The 23,498-nt window shown below is 41.0% G+C and overlaps 1 protein-coding gene across 1 annotated transcript in view; it reads right to left on the bottom strand.

Moving 5' to 3' along the window:
• Positions 1 to 23,498, bottom strand: part of KDM5B (lysine demethylase 5B) — an 89,592-nt gene that overhangs the window by 3,790 nt on the left and 62,304 nt on the right. Inside the window, exons 15-24 of the mRNA XM_045982822.1 lie at positions 22,896 to 23,077; positions 22,614 to 22,738; positions 13,956 to 14,106; positions 13,686 to 13,800; positions 12,469 to 12,824; positions 11,265 to 11,403; positions 7,766 to 7,945; positions 6,964 to 7,122; positions 2,357 to 2,842; positions 801 to 912 (exon numbers count right to left, since the gene is read on the bottom strand). Coding sequence (XP_045838778.1) covers positions 801 to 912; positions 2,357 to 2,842; positions 6,964 to 7,122; positions 7,766 to 7,945; positions 11,265 to 11,403; positions 12,469 to 12,824; positions 13,686 to 13,800; positions 13,956 to 14,106; positions 22,614 to 22,738; positions 22,896 to 23,077 — 2,005 coding nt within the window. The remainder of the gene's footprint in view (positions 1 to 800; positions 913 to 2,356; positions 2,843 to 6,963; positions 7,123 to 7,765; positions 7,946 to 11,264; positions 11,404 to 12,468; positions 12,825 to 13,685; positions 13,801 to 13,955; positions 14,107 to 22,613; positions 22,739 to 22,895; positions 23,078 to 23,498) is intronic.

Here is a 23,498-nt window from a genome sequence, read left to right as displayed (position 1 = left end):
CTTCAACAGAAAGCAGGGAACAGGGCGAGATGTGGGCAGTCTGGGTGAACTAAGTAGTTCCAACTCCATTACCAAACAAATACTACTAAAGCCTGACTAAGGGTCAGAACTCCTGTTGGGGCTCCAGGCAGAACTCCTGGGGCAGCCATGTACACACAAGCACAGCGGACCCCTGAACAACGGAGTCAGGGGAGCTGCGTCCCTGCACAGCTGAAAATCCATGTTACTTTCAACTCCCCAAAACTTCATGCTAACAGCCTACTGTTGACTGGAAGCCTTACCAATAAAGCTGATTGAAACATTTTGTATATTTATGTATTATATACTATTACTAGAATAAAGTAAGCTGAGGAGAAAAAACTATTCAGAAAATCACAAGGAAGAGAAAATATACATTTACAGTCATGTATTTACTGAGAAAAATCTGTGTTTAAGTGGACCTGTGTTGTTCAAGAGTCAACATAGAAAAAAAAGGAGGTAGATTTCAAGTATAGATTATGTCTAAGACCCCAACAGAAGCCATGACTTGGCATCTGACTGAAACGACTGGTCTTTAAATGTCAGCCGGCACGGGATTAACCCTTTTGTCCCTCAAAGCAATGTGTTAAAGCCTTTCTCTATTTGTTTTGCATTTATAATCATTCAAGCATGATCACTCTCCTACCTTGCAAATACATAATAACCCATACCCGACATCTTAAGATAAAGTCTTTTTATGGACCAGAACAACAAAACCTTACTGCAAGATGACTTGTTCTTACCCAGCCCTCCACCCCAACCCTCCTCACATAAATACAAACCATGGAGGGGGATACAACTTCGGCCAGTGGAGAAGGGCGAGTGTACATATGAGGCTTTCTTGTCCCAGTCATCAGGCAAGGAGAAGGATGTTGTGCCAGTAGGCTGAGACACCTAATGGAAGGAAAACATTTTATAGAAAGGCTTTTTCAGGATTAAAAATTCTCCTACTAGTCCAGGGAATGTAGTCTGGGTTATCAAGCAGGCAAACAGGAAAGGAGGACTTCAATTTCCAACTGAAAGAAGTCTCCAATTATTTTAGATCAAGCTAAATCAACTCCTATCCAACAAGCCTTTAGTCTTCCTGGTTTTACCTGGACTGATTCCACAGAGATCAAGACCACCATTGGGAAATAAGGCATTTTCTTTGCATGAGAACAGATCATACAGCCTTGTATTCCCTGTGTAATTCTCCTAATGAAGGCTATAACACCATGAACACAGACATGTGCCCCTTTGAGCAAACCGAGTGAGAAACTGCCAGATCTCATGCATGTCCACCTTCTTCCCTTCCTCAGTGTTTATTAAAAAGTGCTAGGAGAAACACTCCTTTGACTATGAACTAGTAAATAATAAGTTAAAAGAATTATGTCCTCTCCTTTTATCAATAAAAGTAAACTTCTAGCCTATCTTATGTAAAGAACATACATGTTTCCCCTGTAGGCTACCCAAATGACCACAACTCACCCTATGCAACAAGAATTTAATTCATCATTTGCTAAGTGCCAGGCACTGCCTGTATTTCACAAGCCTGGAAAGAAATGTAAAAGAAAACAAGGAAACATGTATGATAGAAATCAATTTCTTTTATCTCTGGTCGGCTGAACAATTTAATTCATAATTTACTGTCTGTGTTAGTATAGCACAAGCAAGCTGTGAGATCTTGGCTAGAAAAATCTGTACGAGATCTGAAAATCAGGTCAAACTCATAAGATGACTGAATACGGCCCTCCTGACTCTACTTTTCTGTTATTTCACATTCTTTTCCTGCAGCCACCTTCTATGAAGAAGACAAAACACTCTGTCCACCCCAGTGATGGTCAGGAGAATCTGGCTTTTATAGCAGAAAGATCACGGCTGGTATGAAACCCACTGCCTTTCCTCTGAAGCAACACAGTACTCAGACACTTCAAAACCTTTCAAGGGGCAGTAAGAGACACAAGGCAGAAAGCACCTTCCCCTCTAGTCAGTGACATACACAAGAGGAAGCAGGGGAGAAAAACAGTCAAGCAAAAATTCCAAAAATTCATGTACTTAATTAAGTATGTATCTGGATTCATACACAGAATGGGAAAACGCAGGCAGCTACATTATCTATGAAACGGTGAAAACTGCTCTCCAGAAGCAGACCGCCTGAGAGACATCTTCCCAGTGCCGGGAGCAGAGGAAATGACAACACGGCAGGGACACGGAGCCCTCGAAGTGGAGAGCTGCGCAGTCAGCACTGGTACCAGTCAAGCCGTCGCCAGGAGCAGCAGCCATCCCAGAGCAAAGGTGTAGGGGAAAGGGACAGAGCTCGGCAGATCCCAGGAACTGGCAGAGACAAGTCCAGACTCACCTTATTTGTCTCGGCCACCTGTCCCGCTGAGGCTTGCCATCTGCTATACCACAGTCCCGAGCCCACTCGATCCTGCACAGACTTGAGGTTCCCTGATGAGAGCAGCTGCTGGGCTCTGTGCTGCCAGTTCACCGTTCTTTCGATCATGTATCGAAGTGCATCTCCCTCAGGAAGGCGAACGCGGATACGCTGCAGGGAGGCCAGCAGGGGCAGAATTTTCTCTAATGGAGGCTTCTCTGACCTCCGACAATGGGGACAAAGCCAGATTCGGGGGCCTTGTGAAATACTGGGTACCGCCACACAGCTTGTGTGGAAAGCATCCCTGCAGAGTTCACACTGGATCATGGGGGCAGCGGGGGCCTTCTGACACAGGCAGACTCTCAGCTCCACATCTTGGACAGGTGACAGCAGCTTCCCTTCATTGGCTAGTCTGAGAGACTGCAAGGCTTCCATTTCCCTTAGGCGAGCTTCCCCAAGTGTTGCCATCTAAAAAGGAGTTACCAATCAAGGACAACGTCAGCGAGATTTAGCCCTCTCCTAAACCCCAGGTCCCAGAGTAGATGATCTACGTTTGAATCCTGGCTCCATCTCACTGAGCTGAGTGGCCCTGGGCAGCACATTCCACTGCAGCTCAATGTTCACATGTATAAAATGGGGTTCACAGCAAACAATGTGAGCAATGACTGAGCACACACCACTACTTAAAGTCTAAATTCCTTGCACATTTACTTCTCTAAAAAGCAGCAGGCTTCTCACACATCTGCATGCTCTAATTCCCGGGGTTCTCCATGTTTTTGTAGTTCCACTAGCTCCTGTTCTTTTAGAGGCACTTTGGGTAGAAAAGTCTCTAAAGCAGCCACTACACCACTGGTAGTTTATGCCTCCTACAATCTTAAACACTGAGGCCTTTATGTATGCTGAACACAGCCATTGTAGATAACGACCCTGGATACCTGATGAAATAATTAAATCGAGAGCACTTTATCGACTTTACTTACACACGTGTGCACACGCACATGTCCATGCTAGAAAATAAGCTCATTGGGGCACAGACAAAAGCAAGTTGCTTTTGTGTAGAATGTGGCAGGTATATTCAAACTGGAAAATCTTTCCTCCCTATTAATACACGATCCTTGTCCCAGAATAGTGGGGAGCTCAGTTAACCTGTATAAATGACTTGAAAATAACTTATAAATAGAAGCAACTTCACAGTAAAAAGCTGAGGTGACACTGAACATATTCCTGAAGGATATTTACAAGATGTCCATAATTAGAACCTTTATATGAACAGACTAAGCATCTACTATATAAGCTATCCAATACATAAACAGGTCTAGGCATTACAGATTTATCCATTATGCACCATGAAGTAAAAGCTATTTATTTATTTATTTAAAAAGATTTTATTTATTTATTTGACAGAGAGAGATCACAAGTAGATAGAAAGGCAGGCAGAGAGAGAGAGAGAGAGGGAGGGAAGCAGGCTCCCCGCTGAGCAGAGAGCCCGACGCGGGACTCGATCCCAGGACCCTGAGATCATGACCCGAGCCGAAGGCAGCGGCTTAACCCACTGAGCCACCCAGGCGCCCCAGTAAAAGCTATTTAAATGTGATAAACTAAAATCACTGGCTATGTCAAGAGTTAGCTGCTACCACCTTGAACTTAATACCCAGTTTCCCCTATAAAAGGCTGGACCACCACAGTCCCCCAGCACTTCATTGATACAGAAATATAGATAAATGGAGGGGAAAGACTTTTAAAACTGAGCTCTCCCCTCTAGAAACAGAAGCTACAGGCAGTGGGAACCATTCCTTTCCCCAATTCTATTCCCAAATCCTTAAAATGTTAACCTGTCACAGTTAAAACCATTCCCAGTTATCACACCCACCCACCATCAGACCCATTATGATTCACCAGATGCCCTGAGTCGTAAGGCCAGAATGAACTCCCATTATCTTTTTGGAATAAAAAAAGAAAAGAAAAGAAAAAAAAAAAGATCTAGAAGTAAATTAGGTAACAAACCTTTGGCATATTTTCAAAAAATCCACTGTTTCTGTAGACAAAAACAATGTACAGGCAATACGGACATGGATTATGTGATAAGGTGCCTTCCTAGAACTCACAAATGGAGAGCCGACAGCTTGTCCTTCAGAGTTCTACTATGAAGTCAACAAGTAATGTCTGAGTTCTTAATCCACGGCTTCATACACTAGATGGGCAGAGACTAGACTCTAAAACATAGAGCATGCAAAGTTCAAGAAAATGGCTTTACAAAAACAGACCACAGAAGTAACAGTGGAAAGCAGCACCTTAAAAAACCAGAATGAGGGGCGCCTGGGTGGCTCAGTGGGTTAAGCGGCTGCCTTTGGCTCAGGTTGTGATCTCAGGGTCCTGGGATTGAGCCCTGCATTGGGATCTCTGCTCAGCGGGGAGCCTACACCTGCCCTGCTGCCTGCCTCTCTGCCTACTTGTGATCTCTCTGTCAAATAAATAAATAAAATCTTAACAAACAAACACAGAATGATGCTCAAGCAGCAGAATCTGACTCAGTATACAAATATGCCCTAAGGAGATCTGTGTCAAAATACATAAATCAAGGCAATCCCATGTCAGTCACCAGAGAAGTCAGACAGCTACAAAGGAATGGACTGGGAAGAAGATGACCAGAGACTGAACCCATCTAGTCCAGTCCTTGAAGCTGGAAGAGCGGGGAACACTTTGTGCCACTTAAAGCACCCAGATGGGATTACATCCAACTAAAAGCTTCTGTACAACAAAGGAAACCAACAGAATTAAAAGCTGACCTATAGAACAGAAGAAAATACTGGCAAAGCACATATTGATAAGGGGTTAATATCCAAAATACATAAAGAACACATACAACTTAATAGTAGAAAACAAACATAGGCAGAGGATAGCAGTATTTTTCTAAAGAAGGCAAACAAAAAGGACACAGGTACATGAAAAGGTGGTCAACCACGAAATTGCAAATCAGAACCACAATGCAAGATCACTTCACATCTAGCAGAATGGCTATTATAAAAAATGCCAAGAAGTAACAAATGTTGGTGAGGATGTGGAAAAAAGGGAACCCTGATGCACTGTTGGCAGGAACATAAATCAGTGCAGCCATCCTGGAAATCAATATGGAGGCTCCTCAAAAAATTAAAAATAGAACTACCAAATGATCCAGCAATTCCACTTCTGGGTATTTATCTGAAGAAAAGAAAAAAACTAACTTAAAAAGTTAGTGTTAACTAACCTGCACTCCCCATGTTCACTTCAACATTATTTCCAGTAGTCAAAACATGGAAGCAACTTAAGTGTCCATCAGTGGATAAATGGATAAAGATGTGGTGTACAGAGGTGCCTGGGTGGCTCAGTGGGTTAAGCCTCTGCCTTCGGATCAGGTCATGATCTCAGGGTCCTGGGATTGAACCCCGCACCGGGTTCTCTGCTCAGCGGGGAGCCTGCTTCCCCCTCTTTCTCTGCCTGCCACTCTACTTGTGATCTCTGTCAAATAAATAATTAAAATCTTAAAAAAAAAAATGTGGTGTATGTATATACAATGGACTATTATTCAGCCATTAAAAAAAAAAAAAAAAGGAAATCTTGCCACTTGCACCAATACAGATAGAATGTAACTGCGTAAGGCTAAGTGAAATAAGTCAAAGACAAACACTGTATGAATTGAAGAGAAAAAAAAAACCCAAAAAACAAAAAACAAAAAACCAAACCCACAGATATAGAGAACAAAGTGGTGGCTCCCAGAGGCCAGGGGTAGGGAGTGGGCTAACTGGATAAAGATAGTCTAAAGGTACAAATTTCCTGTTATAAAGATAAGGTACTGCATGTCAACTACAGATAATACTGTACTATACTGTATAAGTATACAGTTGCTAACGTTGCTAAGAGAATAGATTTTTTTTTAAGATTTTTAAATCTTTAAGATGTAAATTTTTTAATTTTTATTTTTTTTATTTTTTAAATCTTTAAGAGTGCACAAGTAGGCAGAGTGCCAGGGAGAGACAGAGAGAGAAGCAGGCTCCCCGCTGAGCAGTGAGCCAGACACGGGGCTCGACCCCAAGACCCCAGGATCATGAACTGAGCTGAAGGCAGCACTTAACCAGCTGAGCCACCCAGGCACCCCAAGAGAATAGATCTTTAAAGTTCTTATCATTAAAAAAGAAAAAGTCTGTAACTATGTATACCTGAAACTAACAATGTTATATGCCAATTATAGCTCCATAAAAGGAAAAAAAAAAAACAAAAACCAAGCTAGACTCTGCTTCAGCTCCTTATGATGATATCATGTTTGAATCAACAGCGCTAACTAAATGTAGTCGGACGCAAAGGTATCCAATACACTTTTCTTTTTTAAGCATGTGCGTTTGTGTATTTACTTATTTTTACTTAGTAAGCTCTACACCCAACATGGAGTTTGAACTCACATTCACATTTGACAATTTTCAGAAAGAGTTTCTGGTAAAACGGAGTACTTTTAAGGTTATCCTTTTACATGCCTTACCAACATCCCTGTGAACAAGAAAGGGTTAGAAATCACCCCCCCTAGGCAACAGAGAAAGAAGAAAAAGCCCACTACGTACAGCTGAAGCAGTCTCCTTGCTTTCGCTTAAAGCTCTCTCCAGGTCACTCAGACTCTCTAGTTTGGTGCTTTTCTTCTTTCCACTTGGTGAGGGCTCCTTGAACTTTCTCTGCTTCCTCTTCAATCCCCAAAGGCCAATGTCACATCGAGGACACAGCACCTAACATGGGGCAAAGCACAACAGTAAGATGGTTTCAGATTAAGCCTTAGGAATAAGCCCCACAATAAAAGCCTAAGCAGTGGTTAGGATGGAAACTTCTTATCTAACATTTCTTCTGACACATGCCGCCCTAAAGTCAGAAAACTCTACTCTACAAGGGGAGGGCCAAGGAAGGAGGGAATGAATTTCACAAAAAAGACCAACTTTGATTATAGATCGGATGAAACAGTAGTTTAACATGAATTCTAGGCATAATGTACCATCAGTATCAGCTACAAAAAATACAGCAAGTGCAACTCCAGCACTTCATAAGCAGTGGATGAGACCATTTACCAGGCTTATTAAGTGCAAATGGTGCAGCATGGCCAAGGTTAGAAGTCCAATTTCAATTCAGACTGAGGAACTTCAATGTGAAAAATGTTCTTTAGACACTGAATGCTATCCCTAAGTATATCCAGATGCATTTAAAGGTTATTTCACTGGAAGTTTACAAGAATCTCCCTGGCTCTACTGAAAAAATAACTCCCAGTATGTAGACCAGTCAGTAATGCCACCTTTGTAAGGGAAGGGACTATATGTTGGACTATATGTTCTACAAGCTACGAGATCGAAGGTCTTGTAGGTGGGCTGGTTGCAAACTTACCTCTAAGAGAGAATATGGAGAATTCTCAGTCAGGAATGTATTAGAAGCACATTCTTTCCAAGCCTGAACCTCAGCTACTAGTAATTCCAGTCTTGGTAAAGAATTCAGATGTACCGGGATAGATCGGCCTCGGGTAACAAGTTCTATGAGTGTGTCTAATACTGGCACACGTCCTCCAACCTAATGAGTCAAGAAAAATTGTAGTGACTTAGAAAAAAGAACACTTCTCTACAAAATACTTCTCTGCAATTCAGAGTAGACCTACTCCATGATTTCAACATGTTAATTTCATAGAGATGGACAAAATTTACCAGCTGACCAATGGCAGTGGGGGAATGGGTGACATGTGTTCCTTCACTTAATACTTTAAAAGACCCTAGTTTGTACTAGTCGCCAAGGATACAACTACGAACATGACATACACTGTAATCTCTTGTTGACTTTTTTTTAATTTAAGACTTTATTTATTTCTTTGACAGAGATCACAAGCAGACAGAGGGAGAGAGGAGGAAGCAGGCTCCCTGCTGAGCAGAGAGCCCAATGCTGGGCTCAATCCCATGTCCCTGGGATCATGGCCCGAGCTGAAGGCAGAGGCTTTAACCCCTGAGCCAACCAGGCGCCCCTCTTGTTGACTTTTAATGCCCTTCTAAATTCAATTGTCATCTTGATCCCTACAGACAGGCTGAAAAAAATTCAAGAGAAATGTAGATTTGCAGTAACTCAAAAGGTTTTCACACAGACTTACATTGATAAAAGCCAACAGTATTTTATTCTAATCCACCCAATGATGAAGCAGCTCAGTATAAATTATTCAGAAAACTAAAAGAAGGCAAAAAGTCCCATGGTTCTCAAATGTTCATATGCATTAAGAACCAACCAGAAGCTTGTTTAAGTAAGTTTCCTGGGCTCCATCCACAGATATTCTGATTCAGGTCACCTGAATTTGACCATGAATTTGCATTTCTTTCTTTTTTTTTGTTTTTGAATTTGCATTTCTTAACATGTTTCCAGAGGATGCTGATGCTCCTGATATTGAGACCACATTTAAGATTTATTTATTAATCTGAGTGAGTGAGCACAAGCAGGGAGAGGGGCAGAGTGAGAGGGTCAGAGAGAAGCAGATTCCCCACCAAGCAGGAAGCCTGTATTGTTTAAAACAGTGAGGGGATGGGGTGCCTGGGTGGCTCAGTGTGCTAAGCCTCTGCCTTTGGCTCAGGTCATGATCCCAGGACCCTGGGATCAAGCCCCGCATTGGTTTTCTGCTCAGCAGGAAGCGTGCTTCCCTTCCTCTCTCTCTGCCTACTTGTGATCTCTGTCAAATAAATAAATAAAATCTAAATAAATAAATGCAGTGCTTCCTATGTGTAAAGTAGAGTACTGACTAATATTGTAAAGTACACAACCCACTAGGTACGAAGAGGCTCCGTGCTGCTCATCACGTCTCTCCGTTAGTCCTTATGTACATGGTACAAGTAAAGGCCAGGCTGTTATTTTAGGAATGGAGCAAGACTTGGGTTTGTCCTTGTGGGCACTATGGAAAACAGTACAAAGTAGTATATACATTACAAAATACAAACAGAGGTAGCCTTCTGAGAAGTATGTCCTCCTCCTGATTCCACATGCTCATCTCTCCTTACTGCAATGACCTCACCCTGCCTTTCTGGTTGCCACCAACTGTAAGTAAAAAAGAGCACCGCAAAAAAAAAAAAAAAAAAAAAAAGAGCACCGCGACTAACCCTCATCAACAATATCTCCATCATTAACAAGAGCTTGCATCTAAAACTCCCATTAAGGAAGTTTATGTACACGGTACATAAATTTTTTTCCTTTGGCTAGCTGGGGTCACCCCTTAATTAGCTAATAATATCTATCAAACAATAATGTCTTTCTTCCCTTTCAATGAGAATAGATGACCAGATGTTTTGGTGCAAACATCTGGCTAAAACTGTCTGGTTTGGCATTTCTTGTTAGCAAATTTATCAATTAGCACTACTTAAAATTAGGCAAATATTCAGAAAACCAGGCAGTATTTTTTATTTTTAGAATCCAATGGCTTGGGGCACCTGGGTGGCTCAGTGGGTTAAAGCCTCTGCCTTCGCCTCAGGTCATGATCCCAGGGTCCTGGGATCGAGCCCCGCATTGGGCTCTCTGCTCCGCAGGGAGCCTGCTTCCTCCTCTGCCTACTTGTGATTTCTCTCTGTCAAATAAATAAAAATATTAAAAAAAAAAAAAAATCCAATGGCTTCAACAAAACAGAACGAGACTCAGAATGAGATAAATTTTTAAAAACCTAGCCTACTGAAGAATTCAAAGATCTTTTTTCCTCAAAAGGACTGTAAGACTGACCTACGACAATTACAAAGATAAAAGCAAGACACTATCCACCAACCACTTTTCAAATGAAGTGATCCAACTGCAACCGGGTGAATCACAGAATGCATTTTGTCTGTACCTTAATAATGCTACAAGCGAATTTAACTCTTTTCTAAAGTACAGGAAAGTCATTAAGTATGACATCTAGCACGTACACTCAGTGCTAATTACTTTGGAACTTGTTAAGTTTCATTTCTTTTGTGGGGTGGAGAGGCACTGTTCTTTAAGTCACTACTTAGTGAGGGGTGCCGGGGTGGCTCAGTTGGTTAAGTGACTGCCTTCGGCTCTGATCATGATCCTGAAGTCCCCAGGATCAAGTCCTGCATCGGGCTCCTTACTGAGCAGGGAGTATGCTTCTCCCTCTGACCCTCCCCTCCTCTCATGCCCCCTTCTCATGCGCTCTCTCATCTGCTCTCTCATGCACTACCCTGTCTCTCATTCTCTCTCTCACAAATAAAATCTTAAAAAGAAAAAAAGTCACTACTTGGTGAAAAATTTCGGGCCTTGTGGCTTACTTTCGCCTTGTAATCATATAACCAGACTCACTAAATCCGCTACTCTTGTCTGTACTCTTAAGTTGTTAACAAGCCAACAAGAGACAACTGTACTCAAAGATCAGAAACTACCTCTCTCCCACTTCCATTTTTAGCTTTTTCTTCGAAACTTAACCAAGTACTTAAGTTTGTTAAGAAGATCCCAAGCTCCCAGAAAAAGTTGGTTGAATTATCTAAACTTTAAATATTTAAGCCAACTGGTCAGGACAACAGATGGTCAAGTATGTCTACGTAAGGCTGAATAAAAAAAATTATTAATCTGGCCAACTGAAAACAATCTGTATGGTGAGATTCAACACTGTATCTTTAAAAATTTTTTAATTATTACTCTTCATAGATGCACCTATACATGCAAGACTTTTTTTTTCCTTTTTCTTTTTAAATTTGACGGAGTGAGAAAGAGAGCACAAGCAGGGGACGTGGCAGGCAGAGGGAGAAGCAGACTCTCTGCTGAGCAGAGAGCCCAATGTGGGGCTCAATCCTAGAACCCTGGGATCATGACCTGAGCCGAAGGCAGACACTCAACCACTGAGCCACCTAGGCACCCCAAGACATTTTTTTCTTACACCAACCTGCAGGGCCTCCACATCCTGAAGCCAGTCCCTGGCTCTCTGCACCGAGTCTTTGAGAGCTGCACCATTTGGCAGATATGCGGGGATCTCCTCAATCTCCTTAACTGCCGTAGCAAGGCTGTTCAATGAATGCCGAGGTCTAAAATATGAAATATAAGAACTATTTAACATTTTATATTGTGGTTTATTTTTCTTTTTCTTTTCTTTTTTTTTGTGGTACGTTTTTCTTAAGGTTTACAAAAGAAACTAGAAAAGCCATTTCAAAAGAAATTTTTCAAATGTCAGTAACTACTAGATATCCAACGGGTTTCAAATGTCTGCATGAAACTTTAGAGCATCAAAGATAAAGGAAATAACCAATATAAAGCATTTAAGTTCTACCTATTCCCGAATTTATGCTGCTATAACCACAAACTTTTCATTTGCAGAAGGTAACTTAATGATAATTTACTGTGTTGAATTACATACACTATTAAGATTCATACAGTTTCACTAAGGAAACTTAAATTCTCTAAGGTTATCAACATACCAAAAGCACAGTATCAAAAAATGTGCTCTCTACTCAATGACCACTATTTTAGGATTCCAGAAGAATGTCTGTAACCATGCATTTTTTGGTACTTTATGTTGTCAACTGGACCAGTGAAGATCTGTCAGACAGAAAGCAAAACTAGGGAGGGCCTGATCTTTCTCTCAGATGGTTTACCTGAATCTAATCAAATCTCTCTAACACAGGTAGGATGTCCCGAGTTACTACCCAACAGCAAAAAAGTACATTCCTACTCCTGTTGGGAATTACTGGCACTATCTTCATTTTACAAAACAGTGCCAGCAAGTAAATGTCTTCAACTCAAACATTTCAAGACTCCTTGGGAACTTAGTAGCTGTGGGTTTAAACAGATTGCTACTTATTTGTAGAACTTTTTATTCTCTTGAAGATGGATGGCATCATCGGGGTCCAAAGAAATTTAAACAACTCTAGGAAAGGCAATTCCCCTTTGAACCATTCATTTCACAATCAGGAAAGTAAGAAAAAAATTAATATTCTTTTACTCGAGTTCCAAAGCAGCCCCAAACATCTCAGATATTTCTACATGTATTCTACACCTGTACCTGCAGCCTCTCAACACTGTGCTCTACTGCTCTAAGACAGGACGTATTACCCAACCTTCCCCAAGAGAAAGAGGTGGGTTTGCTTTTTTACCTGGCCTTGAGAAGACTCTTGGCTTTGTCATCCCAGTGCTCTGACACTGTGAGCAGTTCCTGAAGCCGGGCCATTGCTTTCTCCACTGCTGAATATGGGGCCAGACCCACCCCTAGGTCTATGAGACGTCTCATATCATCTAATGTAAGGGAGCTGGGGTCTAGGCAAGCTTGCTGCACCTCTTCTAGCCAACGGGCCTGCTCCAGACGGATACGCATCTCAGCAAGCTGTGGAAGTTCAACGTCAAATTCAAAGCTGACATCCAGCAAGTCTTGAAGCTCTGCAGCACTGGGCATTTCCTCAGAGAGCAATTTCTGGCTGTGCTGTTGGAAATCTTCTACACGATTCAAGAGATCCTAAAAAAACACAGGTTGTTTTATCAAAATAGCAATTTTAGTAATTGGATTCTTTCGTACTTAGAATTTTCAAATCATATTAAATGGACTCTTCCATCTCATAGGATTTTAGCAATAGTACGGGTAAATGAGAATATGTAAGCCAAATGACAACTAAAAGAAGTGACTATAACAGACCTTTTACCTACTGCAAAGAGCAGGTGGTTACTTTTAAGGTAAAAATTTCCAACTTCACCTCTCCTTTGTAGGCCTGTTATAATCTCTTTATACACACACACACACACACACACACAAAATACTCAGCAGGTTATTAAAAACATCTGCAAATAGGGTGCCTGGGTGGCTCAGTTGGTAGAGCGACTGCCTTCAGCTCAGATCATGATCCCTTGGCCCCAGGATTGAGCCCCAAAACCCCAAGATCTAGTACCAAATCTGGCTCCCTGATCAGCAGGGAGTCTGCTTTTCTCTCTGACCCTCCCCACCCTCTCAGGCTCTCTCACTCTCTCAAATAAATAAAATCTTTTTTTTTTTTTTTAAAGATTTTATTTATTTGACAGAGATCACAAGTAGGCAGAGAGGCAGAGAGAGAGAGAGGAGGGGAAGCAAGCTCCCTGCTGAGCAGAGAGCCCGATGCGGGGCTCAATCCCAGGACCCTGGGATCACGACCTGAGCTGAAGGCAGAGGCTTTAACCCACTGAGCCACCCAGGCACCCCTCAAATAAATAAAATCTTAAAAAGCAAAAACAAAATCTGCAAATAAATGTACAAATGAACCACCCAAGATGACTTAATCATGTCACTGAATTGATTTACAAAACACGGGATTACCAAAGTACTTGCCCACACATCTCTAATAGTTACCTTTAGCAAAGGTGTTTGACTGAGGACGCATGGAAGTGCATACAGCTGTGTCACAAACTGTCGGAGCTCATTCACTGTCAACTGATTTTGGGATTTCCCACCACCAGATCGGTATCTATGAAGACAAAGGCCCAAGAAGCCATGAGAACATGATACATTCATCATTCTCAGATTCAGTGTCACAGGAATACAGGATGGAAGGAAAAACTAGCTACAATCGGTTTCCAAGTTTAGCTACCAAAGAGTCCAAACTCAAGCAAGAGTATATACCTAGTCTGTCTTTTGCCATTAAGTAGCTGCTGTGCAACAGAGGCACACTTCTCTGCATCCTGCGTGACTAAGCGAAGGTGACGCAAAAGATCATTGTCTGGGAATTTCTTCATTTCAGATTCTTCAATTAAAGCCTTAAAGCTGACAAGACCTAGGAATAAAGAAAAGGTCATTTTTTTTCTGTGATCATTATTGTTTATTACGAGTGATATGAAATACAGGAGGATAGTTTGTCATTTAATTTTTATTTTTTGGCTAAGGGTGGAGTGTTATTTTTTTTTTTAAGTTTTATTTATTTATTTATTTAATCCCCCCCCACTATTAATTTTATATATTTTTAATAAACATATATTATTAGTCCCAGGGGTACAGGTCTGTGAATTCCCAAATTTACACACTTCACAGCACTCACCATAGCACATACCCTCCCTGATGTCCATAACCCCACCACCCTCTCCCTACCCCCCTCCCCCCCGGCCCCCTTCAGTTTGTTTTGTCACAGTAAGAGTCTCTTATGGGGGCACCTGGGTGGCACAGTGCGTTAAGCCTCTGCCTTCGGCTCGGGTCATGATCTCAGGGTCCTGGGATCGAGCCCCGCATTGCGTTCTCTGTTCAGCAGGGAGCCTGCTTCCCCCCCTCTCTCTGCCTGCCTCTCTGCCTACTTGTGATCTGTCAAATAAATAAAATCTTAAAAAAAAAAAAAAAAAGTCTCTTATGGTTTGTCTACCTCCCGATCCCATCTTGTTTCATTTATTCTTTTCCTACCCCTGAACCCCCAATGTTGCATCTCCACTTCCTCATATCGGGGAGAGCATATGATAGTTGTCTTTCTCCAAATGACTTATTTCACTAAGCATAATACCGAGTTCCATCCACGTTGTCGCAAATATCAAGATTTCATTTCTTTTGATGGCTGCATAGCATTCCACTGTATATATACACACCACTTCTTCTTTATCCATTCATCTGTTGATGGACATCTAGGTTCTTTCCATAGTTTGGCTATTGTGGACATTGCTGTTATAAACATTTGGGTGCACGTGCCCCTTTGGACCACTATGTTTGTATTTTAAGGGTAAATACCCAGTAGTGCAATTGCTGGGGCTTAAGGTAGCTCTATTTTCAACTTTTTGAGGAACCTCCATGCTGTTTTCCAGAGTGGTTGCACCAGCTTGCATTACCACCAACAGTGTAGGAGGGTTCCCCTTTCTCCACATCCTCACCAGCATCGGTCATTTCCTGACTTGTTAATTTTAGCCATTCTGACCCGTGTGAGGTGGTATCTCATTGTGGTTTTGATTTGTATCTCCCTGTTTCCGAGTGATGTGGAGCACTTTTTCATGTGTCTGTTGGCCATCTGGATGTCTTCTTTGCAGAAATGTCTGTTCATGTCCTCTGCCCATTTCTTTTTTTTTTTTTTTTTTTTTTTTTTTTTAATATTTTATTTATTTGACAGAGAGAAATCACAACTAGGCAGAGAGGCAGGCAGAGAGAGAGGAGGAAGCAGGCTCCCTGCGGAGCAGAGAGCCCGATGCGGGGCTCGATCCCAGGACCCCGGGATCATGACCTGAGCCGAAGGCAGAGGCTTTAACCCACTGAGCCACCCAGGCGCCCCTGCCCATTTCTTGACTGGATTATTTGATCTTTGGGTGTTGAGTTTGATAAGCTCTTTATAGATTTTGGATACTAGCCCTTTATCTGATATGTCGTTTGCAAATATCTTCTCCCATTCTGTCAGTTGTCTTTTGGTTTTGTTAACTGTTTCCTTTGCTGTGCAAAAGCTTTTGATTTTGATGAAGTCCCAATAGTTCACTTTTGCCCTTGCTTCCCTTGCCTTTGGCGATGTTCCTAGGAAGAAGATGCTGCAGCTGAGGTTGAAGAGGTTGCTGCCTGTGTTCTCTTCAAGGATTTTGATGGATTCCTTTCTCACACTGACGTCCTTCATCCATTTTGAGTCTATTTCCATGTGTGGTGTAAAGAAAGGGTCCAATTTCATTTTTCTCCATGTGGCTGTCCAATTTTTTCTTTTTTCCATTGGACATTCTTTCCTGCTTTGTCGAAGATTAGTTGACCATAGAGTTGAGGGTCTATTTCTGGGCTCTCTATTCTGTTCCATTGATCTATGTGTCTGTTTTTGTGCCAGTACCCTACCGTCTTAATGATGACAGCTTTGTAATAGAGCTTGACGTCCAGAATTGTGATGCCACCAACACTGGCTTTCTTTTTCAATATTCCTTTGGCTATTCGAGGTCTTTTCTGGTTCCATATACATTTTAGGATTATTTGTTCCATTTCTTTGGAAAAAATGGATGAAATTTTGATAGGGATTCCATTAAATGTGTAGATTGCTTTAGGTAGCATAGACATTTTCACAATATTGGTTCTTCCAATCCATGAGCATGGAACATTTTTCCATTTCTTTGTGTCATCCTCAATTTCTTTCATGAGTACTTTAGAGTTTACTAAGTATAGATTCTTTGCCTCTTTGGTTAGTTTTATTCCTAGGCATCTTATGGTTTTGGGTACAATTGTAAATGGGATTGATTCCCTAATTTCTCTTTCTCCTGTCTTGTTGCTGGTGTAAAGAAATGCAACTGATTTCTTTGCACTGATTTTATATCCTGACACTTTACTGAATTCCTGTACAAGTTCTAGCAGATTTGAAGTGGAGTCTTTTGGGTTTTCCACATGTAGTATCATATCATCTGCAAAGAGTGATAGTCTGACTACTTCTTTGCCAATATGGATGCCTTTCATTTCTTTTTGTTGTCTGATTGCTGAGGCTAGGACTTCTAGTACTATGTTGAATAGTAGTGGTGATAATAGACATCCCTGCCGTGTTCCTGACCTTAGCAAAAGCTCTCAGTTTTTCTCCATTGAGAATGATATTTGCAGTGGGTTTTTCACAGATGGCCTTGAAAATACTGAGGTATGTGCCCTCGATCCCCACACTGGGAAGAGTTTTGATCAGGAACAGATGCCGTACTTTGTCAAATGCTTTTTCAGCATCTATTGAGAGTATTATATGGTTCTTGTTCTTTCGTTTATTAATGTATTTTATCACATAGATTGATTTGCAGATGTAGAACCAACCTTACAGCCCTGGAATAAATCCCATTTGGTTGGTGAATAATCCTTTTAATGTACTGTTGGATCCGATTGGCTAATATTTTGGTGAGAACTTTTGCATCTGTGTTCATCAAAGATATTGGTCTGTAATTTTTTTGATGGGATCCTTGTCTGGTTTGGCGATCAAGGTGATGCTGGCCTCATAAAATTAGTTTGGAAGCTTTCCTTCCATTTCTGTTTTTTGGAACAGTTTCAGGAGAATAGGAATTAATTCTCCTTTAAATGTTTGGTAGAATTACCCCTGGGAAGCTGTCTGGCCCTGGGCTTTTGTTTGGGGATTTTTGATGACTGTTTCAATCTCCTTACTGATTATGGGTCTGTTCAGGTTTTCTATTTCTTCCTGGTTCAATTGTGGTAGTTTATGTGTCTCTAGGAATGCATCCATTTCTTCCAGATTGTCAAATTTGTTGGCGCAGAGTTGCTCATAATATGTTCTTATAATTGTATTTCTTTGGTGTTGGTTGTGATCTCTCCACTTTCATTCGTGATTTTATTTGGGTCCTTTCTCTTTTCTTTTTTAAGTCTGGCCAGGGGTTTATCAATCTTATTAATTCTTTCAAAGAACCAGCTTCTAGTTTCATTGGTTTGTTCTATTGGTTTTTTTTGTTTCTATTTCATTGATTTCTGCTCTGATCTTTATGATTTCTCTTCACCTGCTGGGTTTAGGCTTTCTTTGTTGTTCTTTTCCAGCTCCTTTAGGTGTAGGGTTAGGTTGTGTATTTGAGACCTTTCTTGTTTCTTGAGAAAGGCTTTTATCACTATATATTTTCCTCTCAGGACTGCCTTTGCTGTGTCCCACAGATTTTGAACTGTTGTGTTTTCATTATCATTTGTTTCCATGAATTTTTTCAATTCTTCTTTAATTTCCTGGTTGACCCATTCTTTAGTAGGATGCTGTTTAGTCTCCATGTATTTGGGTTCTTTCCAAATTTCCTCTTGTAATTGAGTTCTAGCTTCAGAGCATTGTGGTCTGAAAATATGCAGGGAATGATCCCAATCTTTTGATACTGGTTGAGACCTGCTTTATGACCCAGGATGTGATCTATTCTGGAGAATGTTCCATGTGCACAAGAGAAGAATGTGTATTCTGTTGCTTTGGGATGAAATGTTCTAAATGTATCTGTGATATCCATCTAGTCCAGTGTGTCACTTAAGGCCTTTATTTCCTTGTTGATCTTTTGCTTGGATGATCCATCCATTTCAGTGAGGGAGTGTTAAAGACCCCTACTATTATTGTATTATTATTGATGTGTTTGATTTTGTTATTAATTGGTTTATATAGTTGGCTGCTCCCATGTTAGAGGCATAGGTATTTAAAGTTGTTAGATCTTCTTGTTGAACAGACCCTTTGAGTATGATACAGTGTCCTTCCTCATCTCATATTATAGTCTTTGGCTTAAAATCCAATTGATCTAAGGATTGCCATCCCAGCTTTCTTTTGATGTCCATTAGCATGATAAATTGTTTTCCACCCCCTCACTTTAAATCTGGAGGTGTCTTTGGATCTAAAATGAGTTTCTTGTAGGCAGCATATTGATGGGTTTTGTTTTTTTTATCCATTCTGATACCCTGTGTCTTTTGACTGGGGCATTTAGCCCATTTACATTCAGGGTAACTATTGAGAGAGATGAATTTAGTGCCATTGTATTGCCTGTAAGGTGACAGTTACTGTATATTGTCTCCGTTCCTTTCTGATCTACTACTTTTACGGTCTCTCTGCTTAGAGGACCCCTTTCAATATTTCCTATAGAGCTGGTTTGGTGTTTGCAAGTTCTTTCAGTTTTTGTTTGTCCTGGAAGCTTTTAATCTCTCCTTCTATTTTCAATGATAGCCTAGCTGGATACAGTATTCTTGGCTGCATGTTTTTCTCATTTAGTGCTCTGAATATATCATGCCAGTTCTTTCTGGCCTGCCAGGTCTCTGTGGACAAGTCTGCAGCCAATCTAGTATTTTTACCATTGTATGTCACAGACTTCTTGTCCCAGGCTGCTTTCAGGATTTTCTCTTTGTGGGTAAGACTTTTAAGTTTTACTATTAGATGACGGGGTGTAGAACTATTCTTATTGATTTTGAGGGGGGTTCTCTGCACCTTCTGGATTTTGATGCTTGTTCCCTTTGCCATATTAGGGAAATTCTCTACAATAATTCTCTCCAACATAACTTCTGCTCCCCTTTCTTCTTCTTCTGGAATTCCAATTATTCTAATGTTGTTTCATCTTATGGTATCACATCTCTCTCGAATTCTCCCCTCATGGTCCAGTAGTTGTTTGTCTCTCTTTGGCTCAGCTTCTTTATTCTCTGTCATCTGGTCTTCTATATCAGTAATTCTTTTTTCTGCCTCATTTATCCTAGCAGTAAGAGTCTCCATGTTTTATTGCACCTCATTAATGGCTTTTATTTCAACTTGGTTAGATTTTAGTTATTTCTCCAGACAGAGTTTCTCTAATATCTTCCATGCCTTTTTCGAGCCTGGCTAGAACCTTGAGAATCGTCATCCTGAACTCTAGATCTGACATATTACCAATGTCTGTACTGATTAGGTCCCTAGCCTTCAGTACTGCCTCTTGTTCTTTTTTTTGTGATGAGTTTTTCCACCTTGTCATTTTGTCCAAATAAGAATATATATGAAGGAGCAAATAAAATACTAAAAGGGTGGCAAAGACCCCAGGAAAATGTGCTTTAACCAAATCAGAAGAGACTCCAAATCGTGGGGGGAGAGAAAGGGGGTAAAAAGAAGTTGAGGAAAGAAAACAAAGAAAAAATATAAAAAAGAAAAAATATATATATATTAGACTGGTGACTCTAACAGGGTCACCCACTTAATTCTGGGAGTATTTTGGTCTCCTAGAAGAAACTACCTCCAAAATTTTAAAGAATGAAAAACATATGTAAGGGTAAACAATGGAATGGAAGCAATGGAATATGACTATAAAGATGAAAAACAAATTTTTTTTTTTTTTTAATTTCTAAAAATGGAGTTGGTAAGGTAAGTTGGTTGGGAGAAAAAAAAAAAGTGGAGAGAATTTGTTTGGGCTGGAGACTAGAACAAGCCTGGTGCTAGATTTAGGGTGTATTTTGATCTATTAGAAGTTGTACCCCCAATTTTTTAGATGAAAAAAAACCCTGTGTGTATACAAAAAATAAAGTTACAATACAATGAAGGATAAAATATGACTATAATAATGAAGGTTCAAAAAAGATTTTTTTTTTTAATGAAAGGTATTGTTAAGATAAACTAGTTAAAATACATTAAAATAGGAAAGGGTAAAAGTTTAGAAAAATTTAGCAGAAGAGAAAAAAATAAAATTAAAAAAATTAATTAACTTTGGAAGACTGAATCAGATTCAGAGGGAGAAAGCCATGAATTCCATGCTTTGCTTTCTCCTCTGGAATTCCGCTGTTCTCCTTAGTAAGTGAAGTTGGTCTTGGCTGGATTTCTTGTTGATCTTCTGGGGGAGGGGCCTGTTGTAGTGATTCTCAAGTGTCTTTGCCCCAGGTGGAATTGTACCGCCCTTACCAGGGGCAGGTCTAAGTAATCTGCTCGGGATGGCTTTTGTTCCCTGAAAGCTTTCTGTAGAATTCCAGAGGATGGGAATGAAAATGGCAGCCTCCCAATCTCTGGCCCGGAGGAGCCAAGAGCTCAGGGCCCCATTCCGCAGTGTGCCCTCAGAGAAAAGTGTTCAATCACTCCCACCTCCCTGGCCTCCAGCCACGCTCTGACGTCACTCAGCCTGTGACCAAGTGTCTCTGTCTCTGGCACACAGCTCCACTTGGAGTCTTGGAACTCCGCAGATCCCTGAGCTCTTCCGGGGAGGTCTCCCCGGATCTTGTGGGATCCCCACTCACAGAGCAGTGGCCTGTGCCACGGATTACAGTTCAAGGTAACCCTGAGTTGAGAGCTCACTCCTCGGCTCTGTCGGTAGCCAGCTTCCCCGCTCTAATACCTGCGAGCTCTGTGACACTCAAACACCCCAGATCCTTCTGTGACCCCCGGGACCTGGGGCCACACTGTCCCCATGTGGGCTTCACTCCGGTTTAGCCTCTGGAGCGATGTCCCTCAGTGGAGCAGACTTTTAAAAGTCCTGATTTTGTGCTCCGTTGCTCTGCTGCTTGCCGGGAACCGGCCCCTCCCCCCGCAATCTATCTTCCCATCACTTTAGATTCACTTCTCCACCAGTCCTACCTTTCAGAAAGTGGTCGATTTTCTATTTCTACAATTGTTGCTCTTCTTCTCTTCGATCTCCTGTGGATTTGTAGGTGTTCGGGATGGTTTGATAAGCTATCTAGCTGATCTCCTGCTACCTGATGTTATCTCAGCCGGCGACTTCTCCGCCATCTTGACTCCTCCCCCAAAAGACCTATTTATTTATTTTTAAGTAATTTCTATACCCAATGTGAGAATCAAACTCATGACCCTAAGATCAAGAGCTGCATGGTCTTCTGAGCCAGCCAGGAGCCCCTTTAGAGTGTTTTAAACAAGTGCCTAGAGTTGCTCTTCAATGTACAAATGTTTCAGAGATGGAAGATAATGGACTTGTCAAAACAAGGCAAATGTAGATTTCCCATTGTTGCATGACCAGTCAGTCCTTTCTCCTACACTCTGTGATGGGAAAGAAAGTCGTGACTTTCGATGTAATAACAAGAGACAGAAACTGTGACTTTGATTAGCACTGAAAAGTGATAAACCAGAAACTCCTAATTTAATGTAACACGCTTCCTTTGTCTTCAGCTCTAGGTTTTTAAAATGTTTTTCTAGGGTTCCATATAAAATGTGAGATATTTTTGTTTCTGAGACAAGAGATGTAAAAGGTTATTGTTCCCTAACAATACGATCTTTGTTAAAAACATGATCCTAGGGCGCCTGGGTGGCTCAGTGGGTTAAGCCGCTGCCTTCGGCTCAGGTCATGATCTCAGGGTCCTGGGATCGAGTCCCGCATCGGGCTCTCTGCTCAGCAGGGATCCTGCTTCCCTCTCTCTCTCTCTCTCTCTCTGCCTGCCTCTCTATCTACTTGTGATCTCTCTCTGTCAAATAAATAAAAATAAAATCTTTAAAAAAAAAAAAAAAAAAAAAAACAAAAAACCATGATCCTATACATTAATTCATCTATCCAGATCTTCCTCTGCCTAATCTTGTGGCTTAAAACTTTCTCTGCTTACACTCCATAAACCTGGCTAAAAAGGGGAACTACAGGGGCACCTGGGTGGCTCAGTGGGTTGAAGCCTCTGCATTCGGCTCAGGTCATGATCTCAGGGTCCTAGGATCGAGCCCCGCATCGGGGTCTCTGTTCAGCAGGGTACCTGCATCCCTCTCTCTCTCTGCCTGCCTCTCTGCCTACTTGTGATCTCTCTCTGTCAAATAAATAAATAAAATCTTTAAAAAATAAAAAAAATAAAAAAAAATAAATAAATAAAAAGGGGAACTACACAAGGACAAAGTCAGGTTGTTTCAAGTAATCTGTTGATTACTTGGCTACATTATAATCAGTCCCAATTTGTCAATCACCAAGCCATACTTTGTATACCACGTACTTTTCTTTTTGTTAATCTTTGCCTCCAAAGCTTCATTCACATTCAGGGCCCATTCATTGTAAGATTCTGCTCGAAGCTTCAGTGCATTCATCATGGGGTAGAGATCATCCAGAGTGTATCTATACCTGGACACACAATAGCAGACTTAGTTTTGACATACTTGGGTGTGGAGAAAATCATACATTTTATATTCAGTATTTCAATCCTGGAACAGAAATATCACTGAGCTTTCATTAAGGATTTAGGGTTTTCCATAAAAAAAAAATCATTCTTCCTACTCACCTCAGTTTATATTTGTAAGGAGGACAGGAACACAATTCTTTTACATGATGCAGGCAAACAAGCAGGCCAGGTTTACAAGAACAGGAGATGGCAGACATGAAGCATGTGGTTTTACATTTTATACACTGACGCTCATCATCTGGCAACAGCTCAAAATCCATTCTTTCTGAATCAATTACTCCCTAGAATAAAGTGTAATTTAGAGATCTCCAAAGGAATACATAATCCACCAGCCCCCAAGACAAACACGCAATAGGTGAATTTTAAAATTTTTTGAAAAAGGGAGTAGGGAGAGCCTCACCAAAATAACAGTGCATGACTGAAAATGTGTGGAATACAAAGTAACAATGATCTAGCAAATACGGGCAAGGTAAACTACCTCACTTGTTTGAGAAGAATTTCTAGGCAAGGTAGGTCCTTATGTTTGGCCATTTTGATCAGAGTATGAAAACAGTTATTAACAGGACTATAAACTATTGAGATTTGCTCTTTATTCTACTCCAAACTGGCTCTGTCCACAGTTTGGGTACAGATGATAAGAGCAAAAGAAAAGTATGTTTTCTACTTCAGAGGAATTATTATACAGAACGTCAGAGTAATACT

Source organism: Meles meles, chromosome 17, assembly GCF_922984935.1.
Source record: "Meles meles chromosome 17, mMelMel3.1 paternal haplotype, whole genome shotgun sequence".
NCBI classification, from domain to species: Eukaryota; Metazoa; Chordata; class Mammalia; order Carnivora; family Mustelidae; genus Meles; species Meles meles.
The sequence above is the reverse complement of the archived record's forward strand: the minus strand, read 5'-3'. Positions and strand labels throughout refer to the sequence as shown.